General features: G+C 40.2%; 9 protein-coding genes across 20 annotated transcripts; 4 read left to right on the top strand and 5 right to left on the bottom strand.

Annotated features, from left to right (window-relative positions):
• Nucleotides 1–49: 49 nt before the first annotated feature.
• Nucleotides 50–4,546, top strand: tral (LSM14 family protein trailer hitch). Of its 7 annotated transcripts, none has more exons than XM_018005891.2 (7): nucleotides 50–588; nucleotides 1,534–1,992; nucleotides 2,123–2,664; nucleotides 2,747–2,959; nucleotides 3,158–3,387; nucleotides 3,453–3,808; nucleotides 3,878–4,546. In XM_018005891.2, the coding sequence occupies exons 1-7, from the start codon at nucleotides 468–470 to the stop codon at nucleotides 3,883–3,885; spliced, it is 1,929 nt and encodes a 642-aa protein (XP_017861380.1). In that variant the 5' UTR covers nucleotides 50–467; the 3' UTR covers nucleotides 3,886–4,546. The 7 variants fall into 7 exon arrangements, with proteins under 7 accessions (XP_017861380.1, XP_089323457.1, XP_089323456.1 ...); XM_018005889.2 differs by having other exon boundaries at nucleotides 51–588; nucleotides 2,744–2,959; XM_018005888.2 differs by having other exon boundaries at nucleotides 51–588; nucleotides 2,111–2,664.
• A 1,305-nt stretch (nucleotides 4,547–5,851) lies between these two features.
• Gcn5 (Gcn5 acetyltransferase) lies at nucleotides 5,852–8,811 on the bottom strand. Its single transcript, XM_018005882.2, has 3 exons — nucleotides 7,324–8,811; nucleotides 6,607–7,259; nucleotides 5,852–6,538 (listed from the first exon to the last, which is right to left on the bottom strand). Exons 1-3 carry the CDS (start codon nucleotides 8,571–8,573, stop codon nucleotides 6,009–6,011), a joined length of 2,433 nt encoding a protein of 810 aa, XP_017861371.1. The 5' UTR covers nucleotides 8,574–8,811; the 3' UTR covers nucleotides 5,852–6,008.
• A 55-nt stretch (nucleotides 8,812–8,866) lies between these two features.
• On the top strand, nucleotides 8,867–9,734 carry ver (verrocchio). The gene has a single exon (XM_018005911.2). It carries the CDS (start codon nucleotides 9,021–9,023, stop codon nucleotides 9,666–9,668), a length of 648 nt encoding a protein of 215 aa, XP_017861400.1. The 5' UTR covers nucleotides 8,867–9,020; the 3' UTR covers nucleotides 9,669–9,734.
• eIF2beta (eukaryotic translation initiation factor 2 subunit beta) lies at nucleotides 9,670–11,089 on the bottom strand. Its single transcript, XM_018005905.2, has 3 exons — nucleotides 10,930–11,089; nucleotides 10,320–10,722; nucleotides 9,670–10,259 (listed from the first exon to the last, which is right to left on the bottom strand). Exons 1-3 carry the CDS (start codon nucleotides 10,942–10,944, stop codon nucleotides 9,736–9,738), a joined length of 942 nt encoding a protein of 313 aa, XP_017861394.1. The 5' UTR covers nucleotides 10,945–11,089; the 3' UTR covers nucleotides 9,670–9,735.
• A 388-nt stretch (nucleotides 11,090–11,477) lies between these two features.
• On the bottom strand, nucleotides 11,478–14,720 carry nst (phosphoglucomutase 3-like protein nst). The gene is made up of 3 exons (XM_018005893.2): nucleotides 14,428–14,720; nucleotides 12,159–13,602; nucleotides 11,478–12,095 (listed from the first exon to the last, which is right to left on the bottom strand). Exons 1-3 carry the CDS (start codon nucleotides 14,526–14,528, stop codon nucleotides 11,994–11,996), a joined length of 1,647 nt encoding a protein of 548 aa, XP_017861382.1. The 5' UTR covers nucleotides 14,529–14,720; the 3' UTR covers nucleotides 11,478–11,993.
• A 151-nt stretch (nucleotides 14,721–14,871) lies between these two features.
• Nucleotides 14,872–18,620, bottom strand: Tsf2 (transferrin 2). The gene is made up of 7 exons (XM_018005880.2): nucleotides 18,478–18,620; nucleotides 17,732–18,159; nucleotides 17,530–17,663; nucleotides 17,314–17,471; nucleotides 16,730–17,256; nucleotides 16,505–16,669; nucleotides 14,872–16,444 (listed from the first exon to the last, which is right to left on the bottom strand). Exons 1-7 carry the CDS (start codon nucleotides 18,533–18,535, stop codon nucleotides 15,380–15,382), a joined length of 2,535 nt encoding a protein of 844 aa, XP_017861369.1. The 5' UTR covers nucleotides 18,536–18,620; the 3' UTR covers nucleotides 14,872–15,379.
• LOC108612866 (uncharacterized) lies at nucleotides 18,325–19,058 on the top strand. Of its 2 annotated transcripts, none has more exons than XM_089467351.1 (2): nucleotides 18,325–18,478; nucleotides 18,819–19,058. In XM_089467351.1, the coding sequence occupies exons 1-2, from the start codon at nucleotides 18,369–18,371 to the stop codon at nucleotides 18,973–18,975; spliced, it is 267 nt and encodes an 88-aa protein (XP_089323477.1). In that variant the 5' UTR covers nucleotides 18,325–18,368; the 3' UTR covers nucleotides 18,976–19,058. The 2 variants fall into 2 exon arrangements, with proteins under 2 accessions (XP_089323477.1, XP_017861403.1); XM_018005914.2 differs by lacking the exon at nucleotides 18,325–18,478 and adding an exon at nucleotides 18,622–18,757.
• Nucleotides 19,059–19,344: 286 nt separating this feature from the next.
• On the top strand, nucleotides 19,345–20,183 carry Pmm2 (phosphomannomutase). The gene has a single exon (XM_018005907.2). The coding sequence runs from the start codon at nucleotides 19,345–19,347 to the stop codon at nucleotides 20,095–20,097; it is 753 nt and encodes a 250-aa protein (XP_017861396.1). The 3' UTR covers nucleotides 20,098–20,183.
• Nucleotides 20,184–20,188: 5 nt separating this feature from the next.
• LOC108614442 (ankyrin repeat domain family member sosondowah) lies at nucleotides 20,189–24,652 on the bottom strand. 5 transcript variants are annotated; one of them, XM_089467345.1, is made up of 6 exons: nucleotides 24,526–24,652; nucleotides 23,217–23,289; nucleotides 23,044–23,133; nucleotides 21,574–21,622; nucleotides 21,142–21,168; nucleotides 20,189–21,081 (listed from the first exon to the last, which is right to left on the bottom strand). In XM_089467345.1, exons 1-6 carry the CDS (start codon nucleotides 24,528–24,530, stop codon nucleotides 20,405–20,407), a joined length of 921 nt encoding a protein of 306 aa, XP_089323471.1. In that variant the 5' UTR covers nucleotides 24,531–24,652; the 3' UTR covers nucleotides 20,189–20,404. The 5 variants fall into 5 exon arrangements, with proteins under 5 accessions (XP_089323471.1, XP_089323473.1, XP_089323472.1 ...); XM_089467347.1 differs by lacking the exon at nucleotides 24,526–24,652 and adding an exon at nucleotides 23,523–23,569; XM_089467346.1 differs by lacking the exon at nucleotides 24,526–24,652 and adding an exon at nucleotides 23,398–23,528.

Below are 24,652 nucleotides of genomic sequence, written 5' to 3'. Positions count from 1 at the left end.
ACGTTTAACAACACTTAACATGCTAGCGAGTGCTCTTGCTCGTAGGAATATCTTCCACTTTCGACGGGTAGGTTTTTGCAGACGGAAGGTGAAAAAATTTTCCACATTACGAATTGCAAAAAATTTATCATTTTTACTAATTTATCTATTTGATTTGATATAATTTTCAAACTGTGCTCCATATCTATTGTATTAAAAATCTACCTTTTGAAAGTTCAACATTTGCTCTGAAAAAAGAAAGTTATTGCGTGCTTGTCAACGTCGAAAGGTTGAAACTGCAGCGCAGCAGGCAACACTCGCTCGCAAACGGGGCAACGTCGCGCTCGCTATAATTGTTTGCTTTACTTGATTATTCCATTCGTCGGCAATTGTCGGCCATAAGCAGAAACATTTTTTGGTAAAAACTGGTGAATTAAATATACTTGTATTAATACGCGGGTCGAACAGTGAAACAATCAGAATTCAAAATGAGTGGGGGATTACCGGAGTTGGGCTCGAAGATCAGCCTAATTTCGAAAGCTGACATTAGGTACGAAGGCCGCCTATATACGGTGGATCCACAAGAGTGTACAATCGCCCTATCGAGTGGTAAGTAAAATACAAAATATATGTACATATGCATGCCCACACGTTCGTGTTATTTTTCTTCTTTAAATGTGGACAGGCTTGCATGTACATATATCTATGTATGTAAGTATGTATGTGCACAATGTAATCTGTGCTATAAAACTAAAACGGTAAAATGCAAAGGCGGGTGCTGAAAAGAAAATGGTTTCTTTGAATTTTTTTGTTCACGTTTTTGGTTGCTTCAGTTAGTTTTTACAGTAATTTGCTGCTCATCGCGCAAAGAGCGGTCAGACACACTCGACAGTATTCAACTCGCTCTCCCACTCTCTCGCTTTTGTCCTCTCTCTCTCCCTCTCTCTTGTGCTTTTTGTTTGTCATGTTTGCGAAGCTCAGATGCTGTCGGCACAGATAGAGCTTCGGGTTGTACAGTGTTGCTTTTGCATCCCCATGCACGCGCAAAATGACATACATATAAACGTACAAGTACACACACATGCATATAATGCATGTAGCTGTACATATATATGTGTGCGTGTACTGATTTACATCAAAATAAATACATGTGTTAGTCAGATAGAGACTTGTACATGTGTTCGTTATTTCCCTGGCAAAACCATTTTTTGGCGCCAGGGTCAATTAACGGATTATATACAGCGACTACCGTTAGCATGGTAGTGATTTAAATGGACCAAGGGAGATTTTGCATACAAGCTAATGTTGACCTATCACACAAAATTAAATATCTACAATTTGTAATTTAACAGCAATTACAACACTGTACTTTCGATATGACTGTCTTCATACTCGTGCCTTGCCGCGTTTTTCGCATTTTATACATACACATCCATAAATATGTATGGAATATAACAGAAAATACATACATAAGCACATATATGCATACATACAAGTTTATATATGTATATTAAGGTTATATATAAAATGTCTTATTATTTTATCGTTAAACAGTGCGCTCCTTTGGCACGGAGGATCGCGATACGCAGTTTCAAATAGCTCCGCAGTCGCAGATCTATGATTACATTCTATTTCGCGGCTCCGATATCAAAGACATTCGCGTTGTGAACAACCATACGCTGCCGCATCACAATGATCCGGCTATTATGCAGGCCCAACTGCAGAATGGGCCTCAGGTAATGCCACAGCATTTCCCAATGAATGCGCCCCAACAACAACAACAGCAGCAGCAACAACATACTGGTCCATCGATGCCTGGTGGCAGTGGAGGTGCACCTGGAGCACCTGGCACTGGTTTTGGGAATGGCAATCCATTTGGTGCCTTGGGCGCACCCAGTCTGGGCCCCGGGTCCTTGGCACCAGGTGCCGGCGCACCTGGCAGTGGAGGACCGTTCATGAACATTGGCGGTAATCAGCAGCAACAACAAAAGCCTCAGCAGCAGCCAAAACAAAGTAAGTTGTAGACACACAACATAAAAATCACTCTCACACCTACACTCTCACCTAAACACACACACACATACACATCATTAATATGCATACATGCACGTCTTCCTGTCTATATGTAAAGTTTCTGTTTTAGATATGCTAGCGAGCGCTTCGCGTTCGACCACGCCTATTAGCCTCATCATCAGTCCAACAGCCGACCTGACTCAGCAGCACTCCCAGCAACAGCAGCAGATTCATCAGCAGCAGCAAAACTCTGCACAAGCTATTGGCGGCGGCGGTGGAGGTGGTAATGCGCGCGATGCCGGTCATAAGCGCCAAAACCATCAGCAGCAGCAGCAGCAGCAACAACAGCAGCAGAGAGGCGGAGGAGGAGGAGGAACCAACATGCAGCAGAATCAGAGGAATAACCACAACAACGATTTCTACAATCATCCCCACCAGCAGCAACAGCAACAGCGCGATCGCCGTGATTCTGGCCGTCAAATGGACAACAACAATTACAACTATAATAATCAACGTAACCGTGGGGGTGTTGGCGGGGGTGCTATGCAGCAGCGCGGCGGTGGTGGAAACGGTTCATGGAATATGCATCGTGGCGGACCACAGAATCCGAATAACATGATGATGCGCGGCAATCGCGGCATGGGTACACGTGGGCCAATGCGACCAAATCAGGTAAATTCTAGCAATAGAATAAACCATTCCAAATCGCGTTCGGCATTCATATTTATGTTGGAATTTGTTTGTTTATCAGCAGGGCTATCGTCCGCAATCGGCTAATCAGAATAAGCCGCGCAACAAGATCAAATTTGAGGGTGACTTTGATTTCGAGCAGGCCAATAATAAGTTCGAGGAGCTGCGATCCCAGCTGGCGAAACTCAAGGTGGGCGACGAACCCAACAAAACCACAGCTACAACAACAGCCACCACAACAGCCACAACAACAACAACTTCTACCACTACTGATCAGGTATAAGTTCGTTTGTTTATTTTAATTTTTTGCCTCATTTAAAATCATCTGAACTGTAGTGCGCTCAGTTTACTTAACATATGATTTTATTTATTTAAAAAACAATTTACACTCAACTCATACAATGCACCACACACTCATGCGAATGCGTATTTCATTTCAAATTGTTAAATTGCTATTCCGTTGAACTTTGCACAGTTAAATGGTGAGACCGATAAGAAAGACGACTCTGGCAACGAAACCGGCGCCGGCGAGCATGAGCCTGAAGAGGACGACGTGCATATTGGCTACGATAAGACCAAATCGTTCTTTGACAACATCTCGTGCGAGGCTGCTCAGGATCGCAGTAAGAACAAGAAGAATGACTGGCGTCAGGAGCGCAAATTAAATACCGAGACGTTTGGCGTCTCCTCCACCAGACGTGGCAGGTAAGTTAAAGCAAGGTTCACGCCTCCTTCCAGCAATTTAATAATTTATTGATTTTTTTTAATAGCTACCGGGGGCGCAACCATTATTATAATAATGGCAATGCGATGGGTGGTGCTGGCAATGGCGGCATGAATGCTGGCTATGGCGGCGCACCTGGCTACAATCGAAACAACTATCGCATGGGCGGCGGCGGCGGCAACTATCGTAACCGCAGCAACAATCGTAACAATAATGGCGGCAACCGCCAGAGCAACATAACCAATGGAAATGGTAGCGTAGCCGCAGCTCTAAAAGCTGCCAACAATGCAGGAAGTGCTGCCGGTACAGGCAACACCACGGACACCACGGCATCGAATGCCGCAACAACGAAGACAGCCACGTCTACGCTCACAGAGCAGACGCAACAAGTCGCGGCAGTTTGTAAGTGATATAACGTCTCACCTGTTAACGTACTTACTATTTGACTTCGGATTTATTTATATATTGCAGCTCAATAATGTCGCACAATTGGAGAATCCTTGCCTAACTTTACAAAAAGAAAAATGAAAGAAAAAAAAGAAAAAAAAAAAAAGAAACAAAAGTCCTACTCATTACAAAGCTAGTTTCCCGAATGCAACCTAATCAAGCGACCGATCGACGACAAAAAAGGCTCTTATCATCATGAAGAATCGAGTTATGGAACTAATGGCATAAAACAAAATAATTGTAAAATTTTACTTAGTGTTGTAACGCTCATGACGTCCTGCGCGCACTCTCTGCCCGCCCACCGTGTTGCTTAGCTATTAATTATATATGATCCGAGAGCGTTTAGCAGCCATATGGATAGGTATTTTGTGTAAATGGCATGCTAGAACGTCGATAGCGAGGCAGCACTTGATTATAGTGAGAGAACATACACACCTCTACATATATTTAGAAATAAATGTGAAGAAAACAAAAGTTAAGCATAAGTTTATGAAAAGTTAAAAAAGAAATAAACTCTAGGAGTCGCAAATTATGAAATTAAAGGAAAGAAACAATTAAATCCATGGAATTCCCAACATTAATAAATACAAAACGTAATTCACATGTTTATATTTTAAAAACCAAACAAACAAACAAGTCTACAACTATACTTAATGTGGGCAGACATCATAAATAAATTAATTCAAAGCGTTACTAGCATTTAAACTTTTTTAAGAACAATTTTAATGATGGAGAAATGGAAATACATGCATATATATAACAATTAGCAGCAACTCGTACATATATGGAACACAACAAAAACAAAAAGCTAAAAAAGAAATTAAAAATTGTAAAAAAAATAAAAATAAATCACCTATCAGCAGTAGTGTGGGCGAGAAATAAAATACTTACCCTTATTGTTTATAAGAAAAAGGCAAAACAAAAATCCAAAACTACAATTATAGCGTGTCTTTCAGAGATTAGTTAAATTTTTCGATAATTTTTTTCCGGGTCTATAGCCGAAATCGTTCTTAATATATATATAGTTTGTAGTTGAATGCGTTTCATGTGTTTGAGGGAGCTAAAATATATATATTTTTAATTACGCTACTTAAATATGTCTACACCAACAACCAACTATGTATTTAGCTTGCAGCAGCCTTCAAAACAATTGCAGACAAAAAAGAAAAAAAAAAAAAAAAAAAAAAAAACAATTGAAAAGTTAAAAGAAAACATATTCTGTCACCCAGGAATGCACAACAATATCTCATTATACTACAGTTTTATAGTTTAAGGAGTTAGCTGTACGCATTGTGCGTGGATGTTCGTTCGCGTAAGATTCCGATTAATGATCTAATTTTTAAAAGAAATTTATTTTAAAGTTATCATTTTACTTTACATCTGTATTCGAGTAGCCGGAATTGAATGGGGATATTACAACAATACTCCACGGATTGTACATCAAACATGTTTTTTGTAAATGTTTCATATAAATAAGCCATATAATTCATATTAAATTCAGAGCAAAATAACTTACTGAGTTATACTTTTCTATTTCAGAGCCCAATAGGTTCTATTTTCATCGATTTTCTTCATTATTTTGTTTTTCCTAAATATAGAATGGAGACACTACTTCTATGTTGAGCACAAACCTGTATGAAACTGTAATAAATATATATGTATATGTTGCTTATAAGTAATGAACGAATCAAATTTTCCAATAGACTATCTGTTATTGGAAGGATCTATTGGTATGGATAATATAATGGGGTTTTGTTTAAATTTAAAAATTGGCATCGAAAAGTACTGAAATCGAGCTTAAGCTAATTATGTTAAGGGAATTATTATTATATATTGGATCATCGTTATACTCTAGTGGATTATAGATAAATGACAGTATCATATATAATTATTTCAATTCCAATCCAATTTCAGTTACATCATTTTGCTTTATATGAGCTAATTAGTTAAAATAGTTTCAAAAGTATTTTTGTTTTCCAAAATAAAAAGAATGAAAGATAAGTTTTCCTTTCAATATTTTATTAACTTGGGAATAGAGTTACAAAAGTTTAGCTTCGTAGAAACTGAAATATAAATAATGTCATATTTTTGTATATGAATATGATAGGTACTACATAATTTATTCAGTTCATGCGATCGAAATAGGATCGTCAGATCATTTATCCCACAATCCCAGCTCACGCATTTTGGTTTGAAAATATCGCTCTAGAGAATTGGCGCAACGATAATACTCGGTCTCAGGAGAGTTATAGAAGCGACAATTAGAGAAAATGCGAGCCATGTCGGCCATGAACAAGCGCCGTGTCTGATAATATCCTTTCTTCAAGCGTTCGCCCATTGTCTTGAGGTCCATGGGGTATTTGATGTGATCGTAGTAATCGGGAACCTCGGCCGCAGTAACTGGGCGAAGGAAGGGCCAGGCTGCGGTGTGCTGGCGCACAGATTGTAAGACAGATGCAAACTGAGTCGCCAGTTTCTCTGGATCTGTGGATTCTTCCAGTGGACGAGAGGCACGCACTGGACGCATTTGCGGCTTCCAGCCAATTTCCCTCAGGCCAGGTATGGACTCAACCGGTATAGATGGCAATCCCTCTTTAAAGCAAGTTAAGCCAGTTCTTACTTTTTGGACCTCGTTGTGTCGTTGTGCAATGAGCTCTTTAAGAATCTCACTTTGATTGCGAATAACTGAAAAACGAAGCAAAAATACGTCTGTCAATTGGCTATTAATTAAGGATCGCATCCAGTTAACTAACCGGCAATAAATTGTGTATTCACAATGCTTGGATGCAGCTCGCAGTGCATTAGTGTAGCACTGTCGTACTCCTTTATATAGCCCGCATAGACGGGACGTGCCAATTTGATGTCCTTGGAGAAACCTTGTTTCTTAAAATAGCCGATTGCATCGCAATCCGCAAAGGTGAGCAAATGTTTAATGCCACGTTGTATGCTGTAATCCTTTAGGTGATTCATTAGATGGGTTCCATAACCCTTCACCTGCTCCGCCATGGTTACTGCACAGAAGACAATCTCTGTGAAGCCCTGGGTGGGAAATGGGCGAAAGCATATGCCACCTATGGGCTGATTTTCCTTGATCAGTGCCAGGGTTTTGTGCTTGGTGTCGAAGACAAGCTGGCTTATGTATTCACGCGGCATCTCGGGCAGCTGATAGGCAAATACCAGCTGCAGTCCGAGCAGCCAAAGGATCGTTTGCTTATCCACGGGCTTGGTAAGCGAATTTCCGACAACGTGAAATTCGATTGCGCGCTTTTGCTCCTCGGCCTTGACATTCTCATCGCGTGACACATTGATGGGAAACAAGATTTCCGACTTGTTTGATGTCTTCGACTCTGCAACGGATTTCATGGCACGCATCACTACTTCAATTGGCAAATCATCCTGGTTTTCGCTATGGAACGAAATAAATAGTAGTCTATTAAAACAAAGACAGATTCGATTTGCTAGAAACTAACCTGGTTACACGTTCTGCAACCTCCTTTTTGACCCTCTTGTGAGCAGGTTCTCCTACGCTTGAGCGCTTGCTGCCACTGGGAGCAGCTGCACCAGCAGACGAAATGGTGGCTGGTGGTGCCACTTCCTGATGACGCTTTCTTTGTTGTACGACAAAGGAATTCGGTGGCCTATATGTCGAGTCCCATATGGGCGAATCATCTTTTAGCAACTCTGCCCTTAATGCCTCCAAAAACTTTGGCATTTGCGTAATGATGGAGCGTTTGTCTTCGGGAAAACGATCTCGTTCCGAAATGCATTTCTTCTTCAGCTGCTGCGACATATATTGGAAAACAGTGCGCAGAAGAGTGCGTCCAAAAACGAGAGATGTCTCAAACTGCCTCAGAGAATTGCAGAAGGCGGGCACATGGCAAAATACCAGCCAACGCGTGTAATTGATCTTATAGGTCGATGCATCCTCGTGCGTCAGAGTTGGATCGCCGCGCCGTGCGGAGGGCGACTCAAAATTGTAATGATTGAGAAAATTCAGAAAGGTTTTTGCCACCTCTGTCATGGTTTGCAGCTCAGTGGGGTTCAAGTGGTTGTACTTGTAGAAAACCAAGGATAGAACAGCTTTTGTTATACAAGGCGACTCGAATGGAGGATCGCCCAAAGGACCACGAATAACAGCCTGCTGACGCGTGAGCACACACTGTCGCAGTAACCTGAATAGATACAAGTAAACCTTCTTTGTGTCCTCATCTTCAACGCGCTGCATGGACATGAATAGATTTTCCATGTCAATGATGGCGCCTAATAGCTCGTCCATACTAGATCTGGATATCTCGGTGAGATGAGAAATGTGGGAGCGGAGCGGGTGACGACAACTGGCATTTCGACACTCTTCAGTCGGCTCTGGGCAGTAGGACGACTCGACATCTCGATGCCTGTTTTCCTGGGGCGTCTTCCAGCCAGTGCAACGGCAGCCCTCGAATTGGCACGCCGAATACATGGATAATTTGGCGAGTTTTTGTGCTTCGGGCAGGTTAAATACCTTTTGCTTGCGTAGCTGGATGCGCTGCAGACTACTTTGGCGTGTGCCTTCCTGAGCTGGCGGCACAGTGCCACTTGAAGCCTGGGATGAGGAGGATGAAGACGCTGCTGCTGCTGCATTATTTGCAGTTTGTTGCTGCTGTGCAGCAGCATTTCCGCTGTTGCCATTGTTACCATCTATTGGTTGACTTTTGAGCGTTATTGCTGGTCCACCGGACATGCCTAGTTGTAGATTGTAAGTTTTTGTCTTCAAAAACTTTATATTTATAACTTGATTTCACAATCTGCGAAAATGCTGACGAGGGATGATGAAATAATACAGCTTCAAGGGATGGCGAAATCAATATATGTATCTTTGAATTACTGTTCAATGTCTATAGCTGACCTTTGTTGTTTAAGTAACTACAAAACTAATACAAAGAAGATATATTTGGCTAAGCTTTTATTTAATATAACGAACACCCTCCAGCTGAAATATAAATGACAATGGAATCAATGTCAACAAATTTAGGGAATGAACCGGAGCTAGAGCTAATGACATAAGCAACAAATATATCGATTTCGATTAATTGTCGATAGCAAGGCACCCAAATGTCAATTGAAATAAATATTTTCAAACAAACAAAAGATTTGTTAAAAACTTCTTTAATTAATAACATGTTTCGAAATGATAAACTTATCGCCCGACGACATTGAGGATCAGCTGGATAATTTTATCATACGAAAAACAAAAGATCAAGCATCAACTTATGTTCCGCGACAAAAAACCACAAAAAATGGAGAAAAGATTTATGATCACATTCCATTACTTATAAAAGATATATTAGCTTCCCAGCCAGATGCAGACAACAAAGGAGCCTTCACTCTGTTTAATCCCACTGAATTGAAGTATCACAGTTGTTTGGTGTACGGTTTTGTCGCAGGTCGCGGTGTACATAACAAATCTTTTTACAATTACGTTTTAGACGATGGAACTGGGTCAATTAAATTTAGAATCTATGCCAAGCCAAGAGAAGAAAAGATCATCAAGTGTCTCTACAATGAAGCCCAGTCTCTGATTGGCAGTGCGGATACTTTGAAATACGAGAAGATTTCAACAAGCATGACTCGGCTCCTGGGTAAAGCCACGGAGTATATCGATGGCTCCGTAATATCGCCTGGAAGCAACGTCATGTTATATGGGCGTCCACACAATTTTAAGGATCAAATTAGTTTAGACGTGATCTCATTTACTATGGACAACGAAAAGTCGCGTAGTCTGGAAATAGCCTTCAGTGAAAGCTTAATAGATTACTATCAAAGCCATAATAGATAAGTTGAGCTTTTGTATATATATTGAAATTTTAATCAATAAAAAATCCAATTAAAAGTATACAAGTAATTTATGTGGTTTTTGCTCGAATGGCGGCACGCTTGCCTGTAACGGCTTGGAAACCAGACTTAATGCTAGCAACGGAGCACCGAGAACCGCAGGATTCGCACTGAAGAAAGAATAGACGCGTGTCCTTTTGCAATATTGTCTCTGGAGAGCGGCAGGTGTGGCAGGTGACATATTCCTTAATATAGCGACGCAGCACGTTCTCAATTTGCTTTGGCTGAAAGCGACCCTTGATAATCAATTGCTGGTTGCCGTCCATCGAGCCGCTTGTGCCCAACTCGGCCAACAGAAAGTCTAGCAAATGTTTCGGCAGACGATGCAGAGTTTTCGCAATATCCATAAAGTTGGCAAATGATGTTTTCTTTGTGCCTACACGAAGCACCTGAGGTGGTCTCATCACGAACTTGGGCTTACGGCCAGCTGCCATGTCTGGGTTCTTGTCCAGAATGATTTCGAAGACGCGTTTCAGCAATTCGTCGTATGTATAATCGCGATCCGAACCAGCCCAGGTGCTGCTGTTATCTTCAACTAAAAAGCAATTAATATATTAATATTGAGAAACAAATAATGTTTAAATAAATAACTTACGGTTCTCTTTGTCTTCGCTTTTATCTTCATCCACTTTGTCCGCAAACAGTTCATCCAAATCTTTCTTTTTGCTCTTTTTCTTCTTTTTGGCCATTGTAAAGTCCATGTCCAAATTAATCTCTTCTTCCTCAGGGTCTTCTGCTGCTGCAGCGGTGGCGTCGTCCGCGCCATCAGGCAACGCCCCTTCCAGTTCATCTAAGTTGAAGGGCTTCTTCTTCTTCTTCTTCTTTTTACCGAAGCTTTCTAAATCCAGATTATCGTCCACTTCAGCTGCTGTTGAAACAGCACTTGCTTCATCTTTGGGGTCTTCTTTCTTTCCAGCATCGTCCAGTCCCAATGCGGCATCCAAGTCAAATGTGGTCTTCTTCTTCTTTTTCTTCTTCAACAAAGTAGGATCGAACCCCTAAAATATATTTTGAAATAATTAAATGTGTTAGCAGAATCGAGCACATAAAATATTTGGGCGAATAGGTGAAATTCATGCAAATTTTAATGGAGCTCCATATGCGCTACATAACCTCACACATGAGAAACACAATGTACGATCTCGTCGTTTGTATATAATTGTTGATAGAAACACTTGCAATACACAAAACTTAACGACACTTACGTCTTCACCTTCCATTTTAGATGATTTATGCCCAAGGAATAAGAGAACAATTTCAAATTTCAGCTATTCTTTACAGATGAAATTGCATCAGAAAATTTATACTTTAGTGACAGCAGGGCAGTTTGACGGCTTTGCTAAAGGGATGTTGTTGATTTTCTTATCGATATAGCTAGGATATAATCGATAGTATTTCTTAATCATCTGTTGTTTGGTATTATTTGATTAGCTTGTGTGATTTTAGTATGTTATGTGGTCGAATTTTGGCGCAAAATTTAAATAGACCTATCGTTTTATGTGTACGCCATATATTTTATTAGTAACTGTCTGCTTGTTAGCTTATACATTTAACAATTAAATAAAACTAACAGGGCAAATATATACAATATTTTTGTTATTTATTTCACAATCGAAATTTGAAGTATAAAAAAATATGGAACACATTTTAAACTAAGACAATGCAATTAAAATTTATATACTTTCTATACAGGATACAAGGGGAAGCACATCTAACGATATGTAAGCCTTTATAAATTTGAGCAAACTACGGGTTTATATAGTTGTGACAATCACAATATTGTGATAACAGTCTCCGTACTTTTTATTCTGGCAAGAATATAAAATCTCTTGAATTGTCTCCAAGTACACACATTTGTAAAAATACATATTGCTGTTAAAGAGGTTCACATGGGTATATGACTGAGTGTAAAAGTACTTAAGAATAGGAACAGGCATATAGTTAAGCACCCTGACTTTTCTATTAAAAATTATTTCGATGCATTTTTTAACAGTTGTAAATTATAAAAAAAAATCGAATTTGAGAATTTTAGCTTATATTCCTTTTAAAAACATAACAAATGAATCACTTTTGCGATTATTATTACATTATAAATGCATTTGTAAGTGATTGAAATTGGGTATACTTTAAGGCGGTGTATAAATTTAACATACTAGTTACAAATTTCCTCCAAGTAGGATGTAAAATAAAAGCTACCAATTAAGCACGCCGGTTAAATGCGATTCTGTGAGATTATGCCTAAGCACGCAAGCCTTCTAAAAAATATTGACTACAAATGAGCATTGTTGCTTGGATTAACTAATTCCGGTCCGACTCCACCCGCAAGTTTTTGCACCAATCGTCCCACCTCGTACGCCAGCTGAAGAGTGTCCTGTAAGGAAGATAGAAGAGGCATTTAGTTTCTTTAGTTATATTCATTTCAATATACACTTACTTCTCTTGTTGAAGCTTCGGCGTATACGCGTACTACATCCTCAGTGCCGGATGGACGCACAAACGCACGTCCACGTTTGTAGTTTGCAACGACTTGGTTGATTTCATCCTGTAGTCCCTCCGGTTTTACACACACGCGTTCTGCGTCTGTGGTCTGGATAACGTTTCTATCCTTGACTTGTATCTTAAGCTGTTGATTCGGCAGGTCGTCGTAGCTCGAAATCCAGTCTTTAACATCCCAGCCCTTCTGATTCAAAATCGTCTCCACCAACAACATATCGGAGATGGCATCGCCCACAGTTTCATTGATCAGATCTATAACAAGCAGCAGAGTCTGCGCTTTGGGGTTCGTCTTGGCAGCCTCGCTTATCGCCGCCTTACTACTATCGCTGAACACAATGGTGCCGTGGCCATTGGCCTCAAAGTAGATGCCAATATCATATTCCAGGGCCTTGTGGTGCAAGTGCTTAACACCTGTGGGCACACAGGAAACGGGCACCTTCAATTCGTTGACAATGTAATCTGTGGACGCGCCATTGGCATAGGCCGTCTGCACTAGGCCCAATCGCAGGTCCAACTGACAACTTTGAATCAAGTCCATCAGGTAGCCAGCCACTAGGGTGGCTATCCGGTCTCCGTCGAGCAGCCTAAATTGCCCCGTTTCATCAGTGAAAAAGTAGACCACACGATCAGCATCGCCATCGACGCTGACACAGCGCGTAAACGGTTCCACAATGGGCATGCCCACTGGAGGTCTTTGCTGCACCTTAACATGATCGGCACCACACTCCTCGTTGATCTTGCCCGGTCCAACGCCCTGGTTTATAACCGTCACGTCGAGAGACTTATTCATGCGCTTGTTGAATTGCAGCATTTTTCTAGCACCAACGCCGTTTGCGCCATCGAAGATCAACCGATTGCGATAGTTGCCATTCTCCAGCTGACCATTACGAAGTTTCTCAAAGGCGGAAATGAGCTTATCGTAGTAGCCCTCCTCCGTGGGCTTACCATACGCCTCTTTTGTGTTGGCTGCCACTACGAAAAAGTGCATCATTGGCGTGGTGACTATGCCAAATTCTCGTACGTTTCCCTTCAGTGCGATGACACCATCTGCCACAGCTTTGAGCAAGCGTGGGCTATGATAGCGATTGTCCATACCCACGTAGACATAAGAGCTTGAGGTAATATCGATTTCATTATCCTTAATTATTTTAGCTACATGCTGCTCCAGATCTTGATCGCTAACGTTCACCAGATCTGTGGCAATCTTCTCCCAGCTGGGCTCCAACATTTCACCCTTCGGATCGATCAGTTTAACGCCATTGTCGGGCTCCGGATTGTGCGAGGCTGTGATCATTACGCCAATGACAGAGCCCTCCCTAAACCGGGAGCGTAAAGTGGCCAACACGCCCATACGGAACATAACGCTGTCCAAGAGCTCGGCTCTGTGCAAAAAGAAGATATTGATTTTCTTGATTATTATCAGTATAAATTACGAAGCAATCATATATAATTGTACAGCGAAACAAGATAACGTGTATATTTCTGTGATTGTTAGTCATACGACTAGTATATGTATATGTAGTCTCTCTATGTAATCTTTCATCGTTAACGGTCGAACGTCTTTATTATCATTTCGAAATTCGAATGCATTCGTGCAAGAAAAGTCTGTCCAGCACGTATATAATATTCTTCCATGTATGTGTGTATCTATGTGTTCTACTTTGAACGAGTAACTAAACATAACAATTGTTTTTGCCTCTAGGCGTTCAAATAAGCCGCCAACAAGAACGATTTTTTCTGATTGGAGGTTAAGTTCTTTTCAGTTGCCTAATGAGAAGTACAAATATATACTTTACTTTATTTTAATTTATAATATTTATAAACGAATTCTTAAAAATGGGATTTGAAATATTGTTGACGACGTGAAACGTTTCTCACATTTACTAATATTAATTATGTATGTATGGATGTTTGGCCATACTCAGGTACCTTTAAAAGGTGCATGTCCATTGATAAAGCATTAAATTCTATTAATATAACTGAATGCCAAAATAGTGCATCGCCTTACTCATCTTCACCACTCCCTAAAAGACACACATACATGCATATGCACACTTATCTAGCAATATGCGGGTGAGTGTGTGTGTGTGTATGTCGTGTTTGTTTGCTTGGGTGTGGGCGTGGACATTCACCCAATTGGACATATGTATTTGTATGTATGAGGCAATTTATATGTATGTATGTAACTAAGGGGTAAGTAAACTCACTTGCCGCGAAACCCAGCTGTTCCGTATTGAATGGTTTCCTTTGATACTTTTGGATACATTTCTCTCGCAAAAGCGTAAACGGTGCGCAAATTGATAGACATGTTGATAACTGAATGGCTGACTCGATATCTCTGTGGCACTGACTATCCTTGTGAAAACTCGCAACCAGTCGCAAAACTACTTTCCGTTTTCACCTTGTTGTTGTACTAAAAGTAGCCCACATATAAGAAACCGTCGAAAAGCAACGCGTGTCAGTGCGCGAACCAGCTGAATGAATGTGAAGAGGAAGAAAGTGTCAATACCATTGAAACGTTTGCAGACGCGGTTTCACCACACCACTGACGTCACCATTGACCATTTGTTGAATTTGCTTTTTCAAAAACCATTTACATTTAAATGGTGTGCACGTATGATCATTTATTTATAGAAGAAAAGAAGACAATATTCAATCTAAAAAAGTTTATTCAATATATCTATGTATGTATAATTCTGATAGTATATAAAAAACAATACAATGTATTACACTTTAGACTTGTAGATAAAATGTGTTCTTGGACGGTTTGTAAAATACAATATAATTTAAATTTAGAGGACGGAGTTGAACGTTGTAGACTACAAAATTGTACTCTGATTTGTAAAGTTGATCTTTATAACTTAATATTAAATTATTGTACATTTAGTGTATAGTATAATTTGTAGCTGACACTTGGAATGATAATTGAAATTTGTATAAACAATGAACTTGTTTAAAGTAGATTTTAAGGCACTTTAGTCAGAATCGGTCAGATCGACAAATTACACTGTGAACTCTCTGTTTGGTGTACACTTAGATATGTTTGTTTGTCATTTGTTGTGAGATTCGTAATGGATATTCGAATTGTTACGAGTCAATATGGGTAAGGTTACCCTATTTGGAGTATGATATAGAAATTGAGAGATTCCCCTCATGCAATCAGAGTAAAATTCTTAGAGCAAATGCACTCGCTAGGAGCAGGAATGTGGAGAAGGTGAACTGAGTGGCGCTGGCATAGCAATCGGTGATGCGACGTGCTCTCATGTAATTTCCACCCAAATAGGTGTCGTAGCGTCGTTCGTTTGGCGGAATGACTTGCAGTTGGCGTGTGGCGTCTTGGAAGATTAGATCGTAGTGTCCAATGGGCGATGAGAACATGCTGAAACTGAAGGCATCCACGTCCTTGCGACCATACAGCTGCTGAGCATAGGTCAGCAGGTTGATATATGCATGCAATTGTGTCTCATTGTAGTTCACGCCGCCTCGGGTAACGACAGCATTGGCCTTCACTTTGCCCAAATTGCAGCGTTTGTAGTCCTGGAGCTCGGCGCGAGTACCATCGGTGCACAGCAATTCAAAGTCGTCGTTAAGGGCGTTTCTGGCCCACCACTCTTTGCGCTTGCCTCCGGTGCTCTCCATGACAGTGGTGTGCTTCATGAATGCCACATGGCCACCGCCTTCGACGAGGCAGCGGAAGGCACCAGTGTGTCCATAGTAATCCTCTGATGCGTCACGTCTACAATATCTATAGCTGGTTCCATGGCACAGGTCACACATACTGTCATACGGGACGCCAGTGTTGTATTCACTGCTTATAGCACCGGGCACACAAGATTTGGTAAAGTATTCTGCTGCAGCGCGTATCGAGTCACAGCCATAGGGTCTTATCCAACCGTTCGAGAGGAGGAAGGCCATCGGATATGTCCAGCCGGCGGCTGTATTGATGCCTGTGTGGCATGTGTACTTGCCCTTTAGATATGTAAGCTCCGTATCGGGATCTTCCTCCTTGGCCACAGCCACCACATAGTATTCAGGCTCACCCAAGTTGTATACCTCAGACATGAATGGAATCAAGTCGTAGTTCAAGCCAGCCGTATAGACATCTCCAGCATCAAACACAGATATATCAGCCTTTCCAGACTGTATCAACTGCATGCAGTTTATGTGCGAATGCATTTTCTTGCAGATCAGCTCGGGTTTTAGGATTTGTGCTTTGAGTGCGGTCTAGAGAAGGAAATCACTTATTATTGAACTGAGATTAAGGATAAGGTTAATCTAACTTACTCTCATCTTAATGCATTTTTCCAGCTCTGGCTCAGAAGTCACACATAGCGTCATTGCAGGAACGGGACACTCACGAATGCCGTATATGTAGTCAATAGCTCTTTGCAAATATTTGGTAAAGGATTGATCATCCTCTGGTATGGAAACAAGGGTTCTGGCTGCATCCTATGAAGTTCAATTGGAGTGTTAGATTAAAATACTTTATTACAAATTTTTTTCTGTTACCTGGAAGAGCAGGTTGGATTTGCCATATCGCCTCGACTCAAAAATGCGGAATTTCTCATAAGGCACTGAGGTGTTTCCCTCAAGTCCACCGCGTTCTGTGGTAAAGCTGCTGTCTAGCCGTTCATTGCGATAATTCGAGCCATCAAATCGATCATATTGATTTTGGTTCTGATTTCTAGTGTAGGGATTGTTGTTGTCGTACTGACTGTTGAAACTATCGTATGGATTATTACGGCTTTGATCGTTGTAGTTATTGCGATTCTGATCGTTATAGTTGTTGCCGTTGTATGCGTTGTATCCTCCGCCTGTCTGAGGCTGATTGGGTTCCTCGCGAATGGCGTCTGAATACAGCTCAGCGACGCGTTTCAGAAATTGCTGATATTGATTACGCTCTTTGAAGCTACGCGCTGAGGAAGTTACAATGGCATCTGAGGGAATTTGACCCCAGCTACATTGGCGATAGTCGCTGATGGGCACACGACTGCCATCGCGGCAGAGCAACTGAAAGGTGTCTGGCGACAGTTTTTCTAAACGGGAATAATAGATGAAATATATAATATTATACGTTTTGGTGGACTACTCACTAAATTCGGATGTTTGTAGCATTTCGGAAACCGTTGAGTGACGCAAAAATGCTACCTCGCCCGCTTCCAGAAGGCACCGGAAAGCACCATCGTAGCCAAAATAAGGATCAGTAGACGAGCAGCGTCCAGGTATTTTGCCAGTACACAGAGCACAAAGTCTGAAGGTAATAATCTAAATGTGAAATGATCGGTATATAAAGATTTAATTCTACTTACTTATCAGAATTATCTCCGATGGGGTTGTATCTATCAATCAACGAGTGCACAGCGCAGGAGCTGTTAAAATAGTTGGCAGCGGTTTTGACTTGATTATTACAATCTACAACCTCCATTCCACCATTGTGTTGCAGCTGAAATAAAGATGAATGAAAGCATATTAATAAATATTTACTTAGACAACATTAAGCATTCTTCGCACCGTATATATGGGCACTATCCAACCAGCTAAACTGCCCACCCAGGGGAAGCAGGCTCTCTTTTGGCGCAACTGCCGCAGATCCGTAACGTCGGTTAAAGTGTTCTTCTTTATAACGGCCACTGAATGATAATCCAGGAATCCGCCTTCCAATTTCTCTTGCATTATGGGAATCAAGGAGTTGTAGCGACCGGCGGTAAAGACATCTCCAGCATCCAGTGTGGTGATATGTGCCTTCTCGCGATCCAGGAGATGAATACATTCATCGGCACTGTATGCCATAAGACAGGTGAGGTTCAAGAAGACATCATCGAAAAGTGCACGATCCCGTTCGATGGCAACGGTTAAATTCTGGCATTTGTACTGCTCCTCCTGGCCTTTTGTGCACCAAATAATATTGCTAATTTTATCTTCAGAATAGTGATGTTGTGCTATAATCATAAATACATTATTAATAGTTTTAATGTTGGCTTTAAATTAGCTACGCACAGAGATTGACAATTTTGTAAAAACTTGTTACGCTTAGTTAATATAAAAGATAATATTATTTGCTACACATTTCATCTAAGCTACATTTTGACAGCATAAATACTTATTGTTCAAATCTAGCTAGAAGAATGGCTTATTAAATCAGACTTACATGCGTACACACACACTTACAAACACACGCATACAAAATATATGTATGTTTTACATGCAGCAACGCCCAATGTTTAGTCAGCGAGCTAGACAAATGAAATTGGACTTACCGTAAGTTGTAATTAAATAAACTGCGCTTAGTAAACATATAAGCAATAATCTAGCCATTTTACACTTTTATAGCAGTACACATTTAGTTTAAATATATATTAAACAAAAAATAATTACAAACGAAATGAACCTAACAACAACGACACGCCCGCAACTGCTACGGTAATCGATACTTGTTTGTGTTTTTCCTTTGTCATCGATAGAATATGCGATAGTGTTAGCTACGATGTTTGCATAGGAATTTTGTCAATTTTTAGTCCATTTGCGCATCAAGCAGGTGTTTGTTTTATAATAGTAAATAATTAAATAAGTTTAGAATTATATTAATTCTGTTTTGCAGTCTAATGGCAACTTTACGCGGTTGGAGATTTGTTGGCTTTGTGTCATGCATTGTCGGAGCAATTGGAATTACTCTATATCCAGTTGTTGTGGATCCCATGATAAACTCAAAAAAATATAAATCTCTACAAGAGCATATCAGCAGCCATGCTAAATAAAAGTATATAATAGTGCAAATAATATGTATTACATTGCGATATATCCTCAAGTGTAAATAAATATTATTATTCTTATACCATAACTAATTATTGCGCAAAGAAATGTGAACAGCTGATTTTAACGCATTTTGCATATGTATTTGTAATTGACCGGCTTACCAATTGATAATAAATATATGTACGTACAAAAAAAGTTAAAAATTTCAAGCTTTCTTTGCATTCGATAAGAAATGATCGTAGCGTGAACATCGCAACCGGCTTGACATTCTTATCAGTTCCATTTAAACAGCTGACTCAATCCAGTTTATTTACACATACGTGGTCAATTCTGAGTAACAACTGTGGGGTTTCTTTTTCGTCTGTTTTAAAATGTCAAAGCGCGAGGATATTTTGCTGTTATTCGATGTGGATGGCACCCTGACTATGCCCCGCTCAGTGGTGCAGCCCGAGTTTGAGGAGTTCCTTTATACAAAAGTGAAGCCAAAGGCAACCATTGGCATTGTTGGTGGCTCGGATCTGGAAAAAATGTTCGAGCAGCTGAATGGCCAGAAGATATTGAAGGAGTTTGACTTTATATTCCCCGAAAATGGTCTGGTGCAAATCGAAGCTGGCAAAGAAGTGGGCAAACAAAATATTATACAGCATTTGGGCGAGAAAACTCTGCAGCGATTCATCAACTATGTGCTGCGATACCTCTCGGAGCTGGAGCTGCCCATTAAACGTGGAACGTTTATTGAGTTTCGCAACGGCATGATGAACATCTGCCCAATTGGTCGACAGTGCACCAGGGAGGAGCGCAACATGTTTGCTGCCTACGATGAGGAGCACAAGGTTCGATCGACAATGATTGCCAAGCTGAAGGAGGAGTTTGCAGATATCGATCTTACGTACAGCATTGGCGGCCAGATAAGCTTCGATGTGTTCCCTCATGGTTGGGATAAGACCTTCTGTCTGCGCCACATCGAGGCGTATCACAATTTCAAAGAAATTCATTTCTTTGGCGATAAGACCGAACCGGGTGGCAATGATTACGAGATCTATATCGATCCTCGCCTTAAAGGACATAAAGTTAACACTCCAAATGACACGAAGAGAATACTAACAGAGCTTCTGAATCTTTGATTACTTTTATTTGTATGATTCCAAATGAAAACATTGCATTTTCTATGTCTTGTAAAATTTTATGAATATATATAGTTGTTTCAATAGGTGATTGCCTTTTAACATTTTTTATTTTTTGAGAGATTCTTTTATAGACATCTGAGTGATATATATATATATATTATATATGATATCTAGTAGTACATTACGTTTCAGTATTAGAAAGTAAACCCTTCAATTTTGTATTCTTATATTAGATAATGCCTCATGGAATTATTGGTGTTTCGTTTATGAAATGTATTTAAAAAATTTATAAACTTGTTAGAATTTAGGATCTTAGGATATTATTGTTAACTGAATTACGACCGTTGACAGACCAATTGGAGTCAAATCCACAAGCTGAATCCGAATCGGAATCGGCTGTGATTCCAATGTTCTTAGGAGCACGTATTTGATTTGGAGTAGTTGGCATGCTGCTGTAGCCAGAGTTAAGGTTCGAGCTGGAGTTTGAGGAGCAAATGGAGTCACGGGGTGAGTCAGTGGCATTCGAGGCATACGATGAACGTTTAGAAGACTTGTAACGCTTCGAGACGTAGTCAACCGATTTCGGTGGTGGCATTAGCGTGTCGGGACGCTGTGTTATATTATCGGCTGAGCCCCACGATTTGTGTACAGCGTCATATATATTCCGATTGATTGGCACACTGGACCGGGAGCCCAGCACATTAGTCGACCCGTATGGTATTGTCGTCGACGCTCTCTGATTCGGATGCCGATCCCGTGTCGTACCATTGGCATGATGTGGATGACGCTGATGATGGTGACGGTGAGTTCGCTGGTGATGGCGACCCGCTTCGATTGGGGCTGCTCCGGAGACTCCGCCAGGTCCATACGCCGTCAGGGCATTGCCATTGCCCACTCCCAAGAAGTTGCTGAACGCTTCGGTAGTTTTCTTTACCCGGACATTCAACGAACCAATCCGCAGGAAGCCCAAATCTTTTTCGACTGAAAATATGATGGAATCCATTTAGAATTTATATATTACGAATTCGAATTAGTACTTACTTGCATGCTTTTTTCGTGCCTTGATTTCTGCAAAGATAAATTAAAGATATTTATTATTTAACACATTTTTTTTATAGAAGAACTAAACATGCACATGCTATTAGCAATTAAAGATGATAAATATGTAAACCATAACAATATTATACATTTTTTGTTTTGTTTGGAAGGACAAAATGAGGTTTGCGAATTAGAGAATTAAAAAATAAATAAAAAACTTACCAAGCAAAGAAAACAAGTAAAACAGGCAGCAAATGCTTTTAAAAACTAAATTAATTTTAAGTGTGCTACAAAAGCATTTTTAACAATATTTAAAGATAATTTTCAAAATCATAATGTATATATACATATTAACAGGCGAACGAACAAAAAACCAAATTTTATTGAACATTAATCGTTGGCAAACATTCAAAATCTTTAGTTAAGTCAACCTGCCTCCAGGTTCCATTGAGTCCGTTTGAGTTGAGCCGCATCGCTTGAATTTCTACACGTTGCAATAATGAAAATAAATATAGAGAGAGAGGTGCCCAGAAATTCTGTTTAGATATTTGAGAAGTAGAAGGGATAGTAGAAGGGGTAGTCTCGATGTCATTCAAGACTTGCCAGACTCCACAGAAGTTAGTTAATGTTATTAAGTTGTCAAGTCTTGACTCACTTGAGCACTCGCTGATCATTGTATTTGCGATCAGTTGCAGGAATAACACAATTATTCAATACAAATTTAGATTAGGCATGCAGTTTGAATACCGTTTTGTATGAAAAATGAAGGTATTACAAAGGAAGAATTGCTTGGGTAGGTAAAACTCAAGAAGTTCTTTATAACAGTATTAAATAATTTAAAAAAACTCTGGCAAAGCGTATTATATATTGTTAAATAACATGCAACACAAAGGTGAAACTAGAATCTAGACTGTACATGGTCTTGCCTGGAAGCCTAACAATGGGCAAGTGAATCAGATGAAACGCCTGAAGAGGCAGCTTTTAGTTATTGTTCGAAATAATTCTTGTTTTCTAATGCCCTGACCAGCCATATGTTTTATATTATATATTCTTTAATATAAGGTTACTTGATATATATAATGGTTATGCGTTTTTTATTTTAATTTTTAATTCAAGCTTCGGTTAATACTTTAATATACATATATGGCTATAAATTATGAATTATGTAAATTAAAATTTTTTTTGGTGGATCGGCATATTCTATATATAAGCTGATAGTTTGTTTTCGACGCAACAGCTTAGCTTTACATTATAGTTTCTTTGTTAATACATTTGCTAATGCTATGGCTATAACTGGGCATATCGATATATACATAATCTATATACATAGCTATTTTCGACTGCAGTGTAAGTTATATAGTAAATAGTACATAGGTTATTTTTGCGCATGCTGGGATTAATTGCTAGTTGGGTTAGTAACAACATCTTGTGGGGTTCGGCTCGACCCGGCAGCGGACCGAAACGTTTTACGCAAGAAGCTCTCTTTGCGCCGAGTGTGAATACTGCGTACTCTGCTCGCTTGGGACTTTGGCGCCAGCTCGCCGGCTTCGCCAGACTCTCGTTTGTCGCGTCGCTGCGTGGACTCTGAATCGCTGTCATCATTGGGTCCTTTATCGAGCAAACTTTGCACCGATGGCTTTTTATAGCGGTGATATGATGATGGCGATGCCAATAGAGATTGCGTACGAGTCACAGTACCAAAACCCGAGCCTTTGCTAATAGTGGCATAGCTGCGCAGCTGAGATCGCTTCTTGCCACGTGTTAGTGCGCTGCCGAGTGTGCCGCCCATGATCCCATTGCCACCGCCATTGCCAGAGCTTGAGAGTGGAGTCTCAAGAACGTGCTGGTATCCCAGTTGGTAGTTGTTGTTTAGCTCCGTGCCAAGGAAATACTTTTGATACTCACTGCTGCACGTTGAGGCCGAAACACTGGGTCGCTGTTGACTATAGTCCAATGGCTTATTGCCACTCCAGTCCATAATGTCGCGATTAGCCTCTGCAAGAGTAGATATGTTAGTATGATTGAATCAATAACTATTTATAATTTTTCATATATTCAGTATTAATTACTATACATACTATAAACATTCCATAGTAGCTCGAATATATTATGCCTTCCGAATTGTGTAGCCAAGTGTAGCGGTGTGTAGCCCTATAAAAGAAAAATCAGATCAAGATCATTAAACAGTGGAGGCTATAAACAGTTAGCATATTAAGCAAGACAACAATATTTGATTCGATTAGAAACTAGTAAAGAGACTTTGATAGAATGGAGATAGTATTGTTGTTTCAAATTGCGGTGCAGGAAAAGAAAAAGTCCACTAAGAATGTCTTCCAAGTATTTCCTCCAAGTCTTTAATGCTTAGCTGAACGATCACACTTTACTTCACTTCACTCTACTGCACTGTACGACTGACCCCCAGCAGGTCTGGGCGACTGAAGAAATGCTACAGCTGCTGCCCTTTATATAGGGCACCTTTCACTCAAAGTCAAGGTCGCGCTCAGAGAGAACGACGACAGGTAGAGAACGTTTCAGTCGAGCTTTAAGTGACCAATGGGAAGACTCTCTGCTGCTGCAAGCATTCTAGTGTCGTTTTACTCAAATATAAATGCCAAATGAATACTATTGCATACATAGACAACTTAAATGACCTTCAGTACATTTTCTCCGTCTCTTGTATTTGATATGCTAGAAACCTTGTGTACATTAACATTTATGATTATTAGATGGCATAGACATCAGTCTCTTCTGTTCTATAGTTCTCTTAAGCACTAGTATTTCTCTATAGTCTGCTTCAATTTCTGTGAGTTTGTGCGTATGCTCTTTCTCGTATAAGCATAAAAGAAACGAAGAATTATTGAAATATCAGTCCTTCGAAGAGCAGTTTCGACTCGAGCTTTCTTACTTGGCATATTATAATACCTTCACTTGGAACCCTTTTGGCAAGATGCGTAACAAATCAGTTGGAAATTCATATTAAATTGAATGTAACACATTCGTCGTGATTGACAATTCACTTTGTCTCAATTTTTGGAGACAGACATTTGGAAAACATTTGAGGGAACTTAATTTGTTTCGAACAACGGCAACGTTTCAATTTAAAATTGTGTAAACTCGCATGCATAGACAAAGGCAGTGGCAGGAGGCCGGAGCCAGGGGAAGGGGCACGTGTTGTGGCACAATTGGATTTGCTCGTCACGATTTGTCACAGCTTGGCTGGGCTCTCCGCTGCCTCATGGGAAGGGTTAAAGAAGTGTTTTGCCGTGCGACATGTGACGCAGATTTTCGCGTGATTGTGACAAGGCTCAATCACTCGAAGCGCGATGCTCGATGCTCGATTTTCGATTCGTATATATTATTAAAAAGTATTTGATAAAAAACACTTACCCCATGCTGCAGCCAATATATAGATGTATGCGTCGACAGTTGGACAGACAACATGCGAATTAAAATCAAAAACACTTCAAATATTTAAATATTATAGATATTTGGAGCTCTCACCGTTCGGGCATTG

This window comes from Drosophila arizonae, chromosome 4 (genome assembly GCF_054131065.1).
Source record: "Drosophila arizonae isolate 15081-1271.41 chromosome 4, UAZ_ARI_1.0, whole genome shotgun sequence".
Classification (NCBI taxonomy): Eukaryota; Metazoa; Arthropoda; class Insecta; order Diptera; family Drosophilidae; genus Drosophila; species Drosophila arizonae.
Note: the sequence above shows the minus strand (reverse complement) of the source record. Positions and strands in the feature narration are given on the sequence as shown.

What these genes read in the sequence shown, in the direction of transcription:
- tral (XM_018005887.2), top strand. Translation starts at nt 468, where the DNA reads ATGAGTGGGGGATTACCGGAGTTGGGCTCGAAGATCAGCCTAATTTCG. An exon ending in GGCCAATGCGACCAAATCAG is followed by an intron (nt 2,665 to 2,743) that starts GTAAATTCTAGC and finishes TTTGTTTATCAG; the next exon opens with CAGGGCTATCGTCCGCAATC. An exon ending in TCCTCCACCAGACGTGGCAG is followed by an intron (nt 3,388 to 3,452) that starts GTAAGTTAAAGC and finishes TTTTTTTAATAG; the next exon opens with CTACCGGGGGCGCAACCATT.
- Gcn5 (XM_018005882.2), bottom strand. Translation starts at nt 8,573, where the DNA reads ATGTCCGGTGGACCAGCAATAACGCTCAAAAGTCAACCAATAGATGGT. An exon ending in GTTGCAGAACGTGTAACCAG is followed by an intron (nt 7,260 to 7,323) that starts GTTAGTTTCTAG and finishes TTCGTTCCATAG; the next exon opens with CGAAAACCAGGATGATTTGC. An exon ending in GAATACACAATTTATTGCCG is followed by an intron (nt 6,539 to 6,606) that starts GTTAGTTAACTG and finishes TTCGTTTTTCAG; the next exon opens with TTATTCGCAATCAAAGTGAG.
- ver (XM_018005911.2), top strand. Translation starts at nt 9,021, where the DNA reads ATGATAAACTTATCGCCCGACGACATTGAGGATCAGCTGGATAATTTT.
- eIF2beta (XM_018005905.2), bottom strand. An exon ending in AAGCGAAGACAAAGAGAACC is followed by an intron (nt 10,260 to 10,319) that starts GTAAGTTATTTA and finishes ATTGCTTTTTAG; the next exon opens with TTGAAGATAACAGCAGCACC.
- nst (XM_018005893.2), bottom strand. Translation starts at nt 14,528, where the DNA reads ATGTCTATCAATTTGCGCACCGTTTACGCTTTTGCGAGAGAAATGTAT. An exon ending in ACAGCTGGGTTTCGCGGCAA is followed by an intron (nt 13,603 to 14,427) that starts GTGAGTTTACTT and finishes CTTTTTGCACAG; the next exon opens with AGCCGAGCTCTTGGACAGCG. An exon ending in CCGAAGCTTCAACAAGAGAA is followed by an intron (nt 12,096 to 12,158) that starts GTAAGTGTATAT and finishes TCTTCCTTACAG; the next exon opens with GACACTCTTCAGCTGGCGTA.
- LOC108612866 (XM_089467351.1), top strand. Translation starts at nt 18,369, where the DNA reads ATGCGTACACACACACTTACAAACACACGCATACAAAATATATGTATG. An exon ending in CAAATGAAATTGGACTTACC is followed by an intron (nt 18,479 to 18,818) that starts GTAAGTTGTAAT and finishes TCTGTTTTGCAG; the next exon opens with TCTAATGGCAACTTTACGCG.
- Tsf2 (XM_018005880.2), bottom strand. Translation starts at nt 18,535, where the DNA reads ATGGCTAGATTATTGCTTATATGTTTACTAAGCGCAGTTTATTTAATT. An exon ending in TTATTTAATTACAACTTACG is followed by an intron (nt 18,160 to 18,477) that starts GTAAGTCCAATT and finishes TTATGATTATAG; the next exon opens with CACAACATCACTATTCTGAA. An exon ending in GGATAGTGCCCATATATACG is followed by an intron (nt 17,664 to 17,731) that starts GTGCGAAGAATG and finishes TCTTTATTTCAG; the next exon opens with CTGCAACACAATGGTGGAAT.
- Pmm2 (XM_018005907.2), top strand. Translation starts at nt 19,345, where the DNA reads ATGTCAAAGCGCGAGGATATTTTGCTGTTATTCGATGTGGATGGCACC.
- LOC108614442 (XM_089467345.1), bottom strand. An exon ending in GCTACTATGGAATGTTTATA is followed by an intron (nt 23,134 to 23,216) that starts GTATGTATAGTA and finishes CTACTCTTGCAG; the next exon opens with AGGCTAATCGCGACATTATG. An exon ending in GGCACGAAAAAAGCATGCAA is followed by an intron (nt 21,082 to 21,141) that starts GTAAGTACTAAT and finishes TCATATTTTCAG; the next exon opens with TCGAAAAAGATTTGGGCTTC.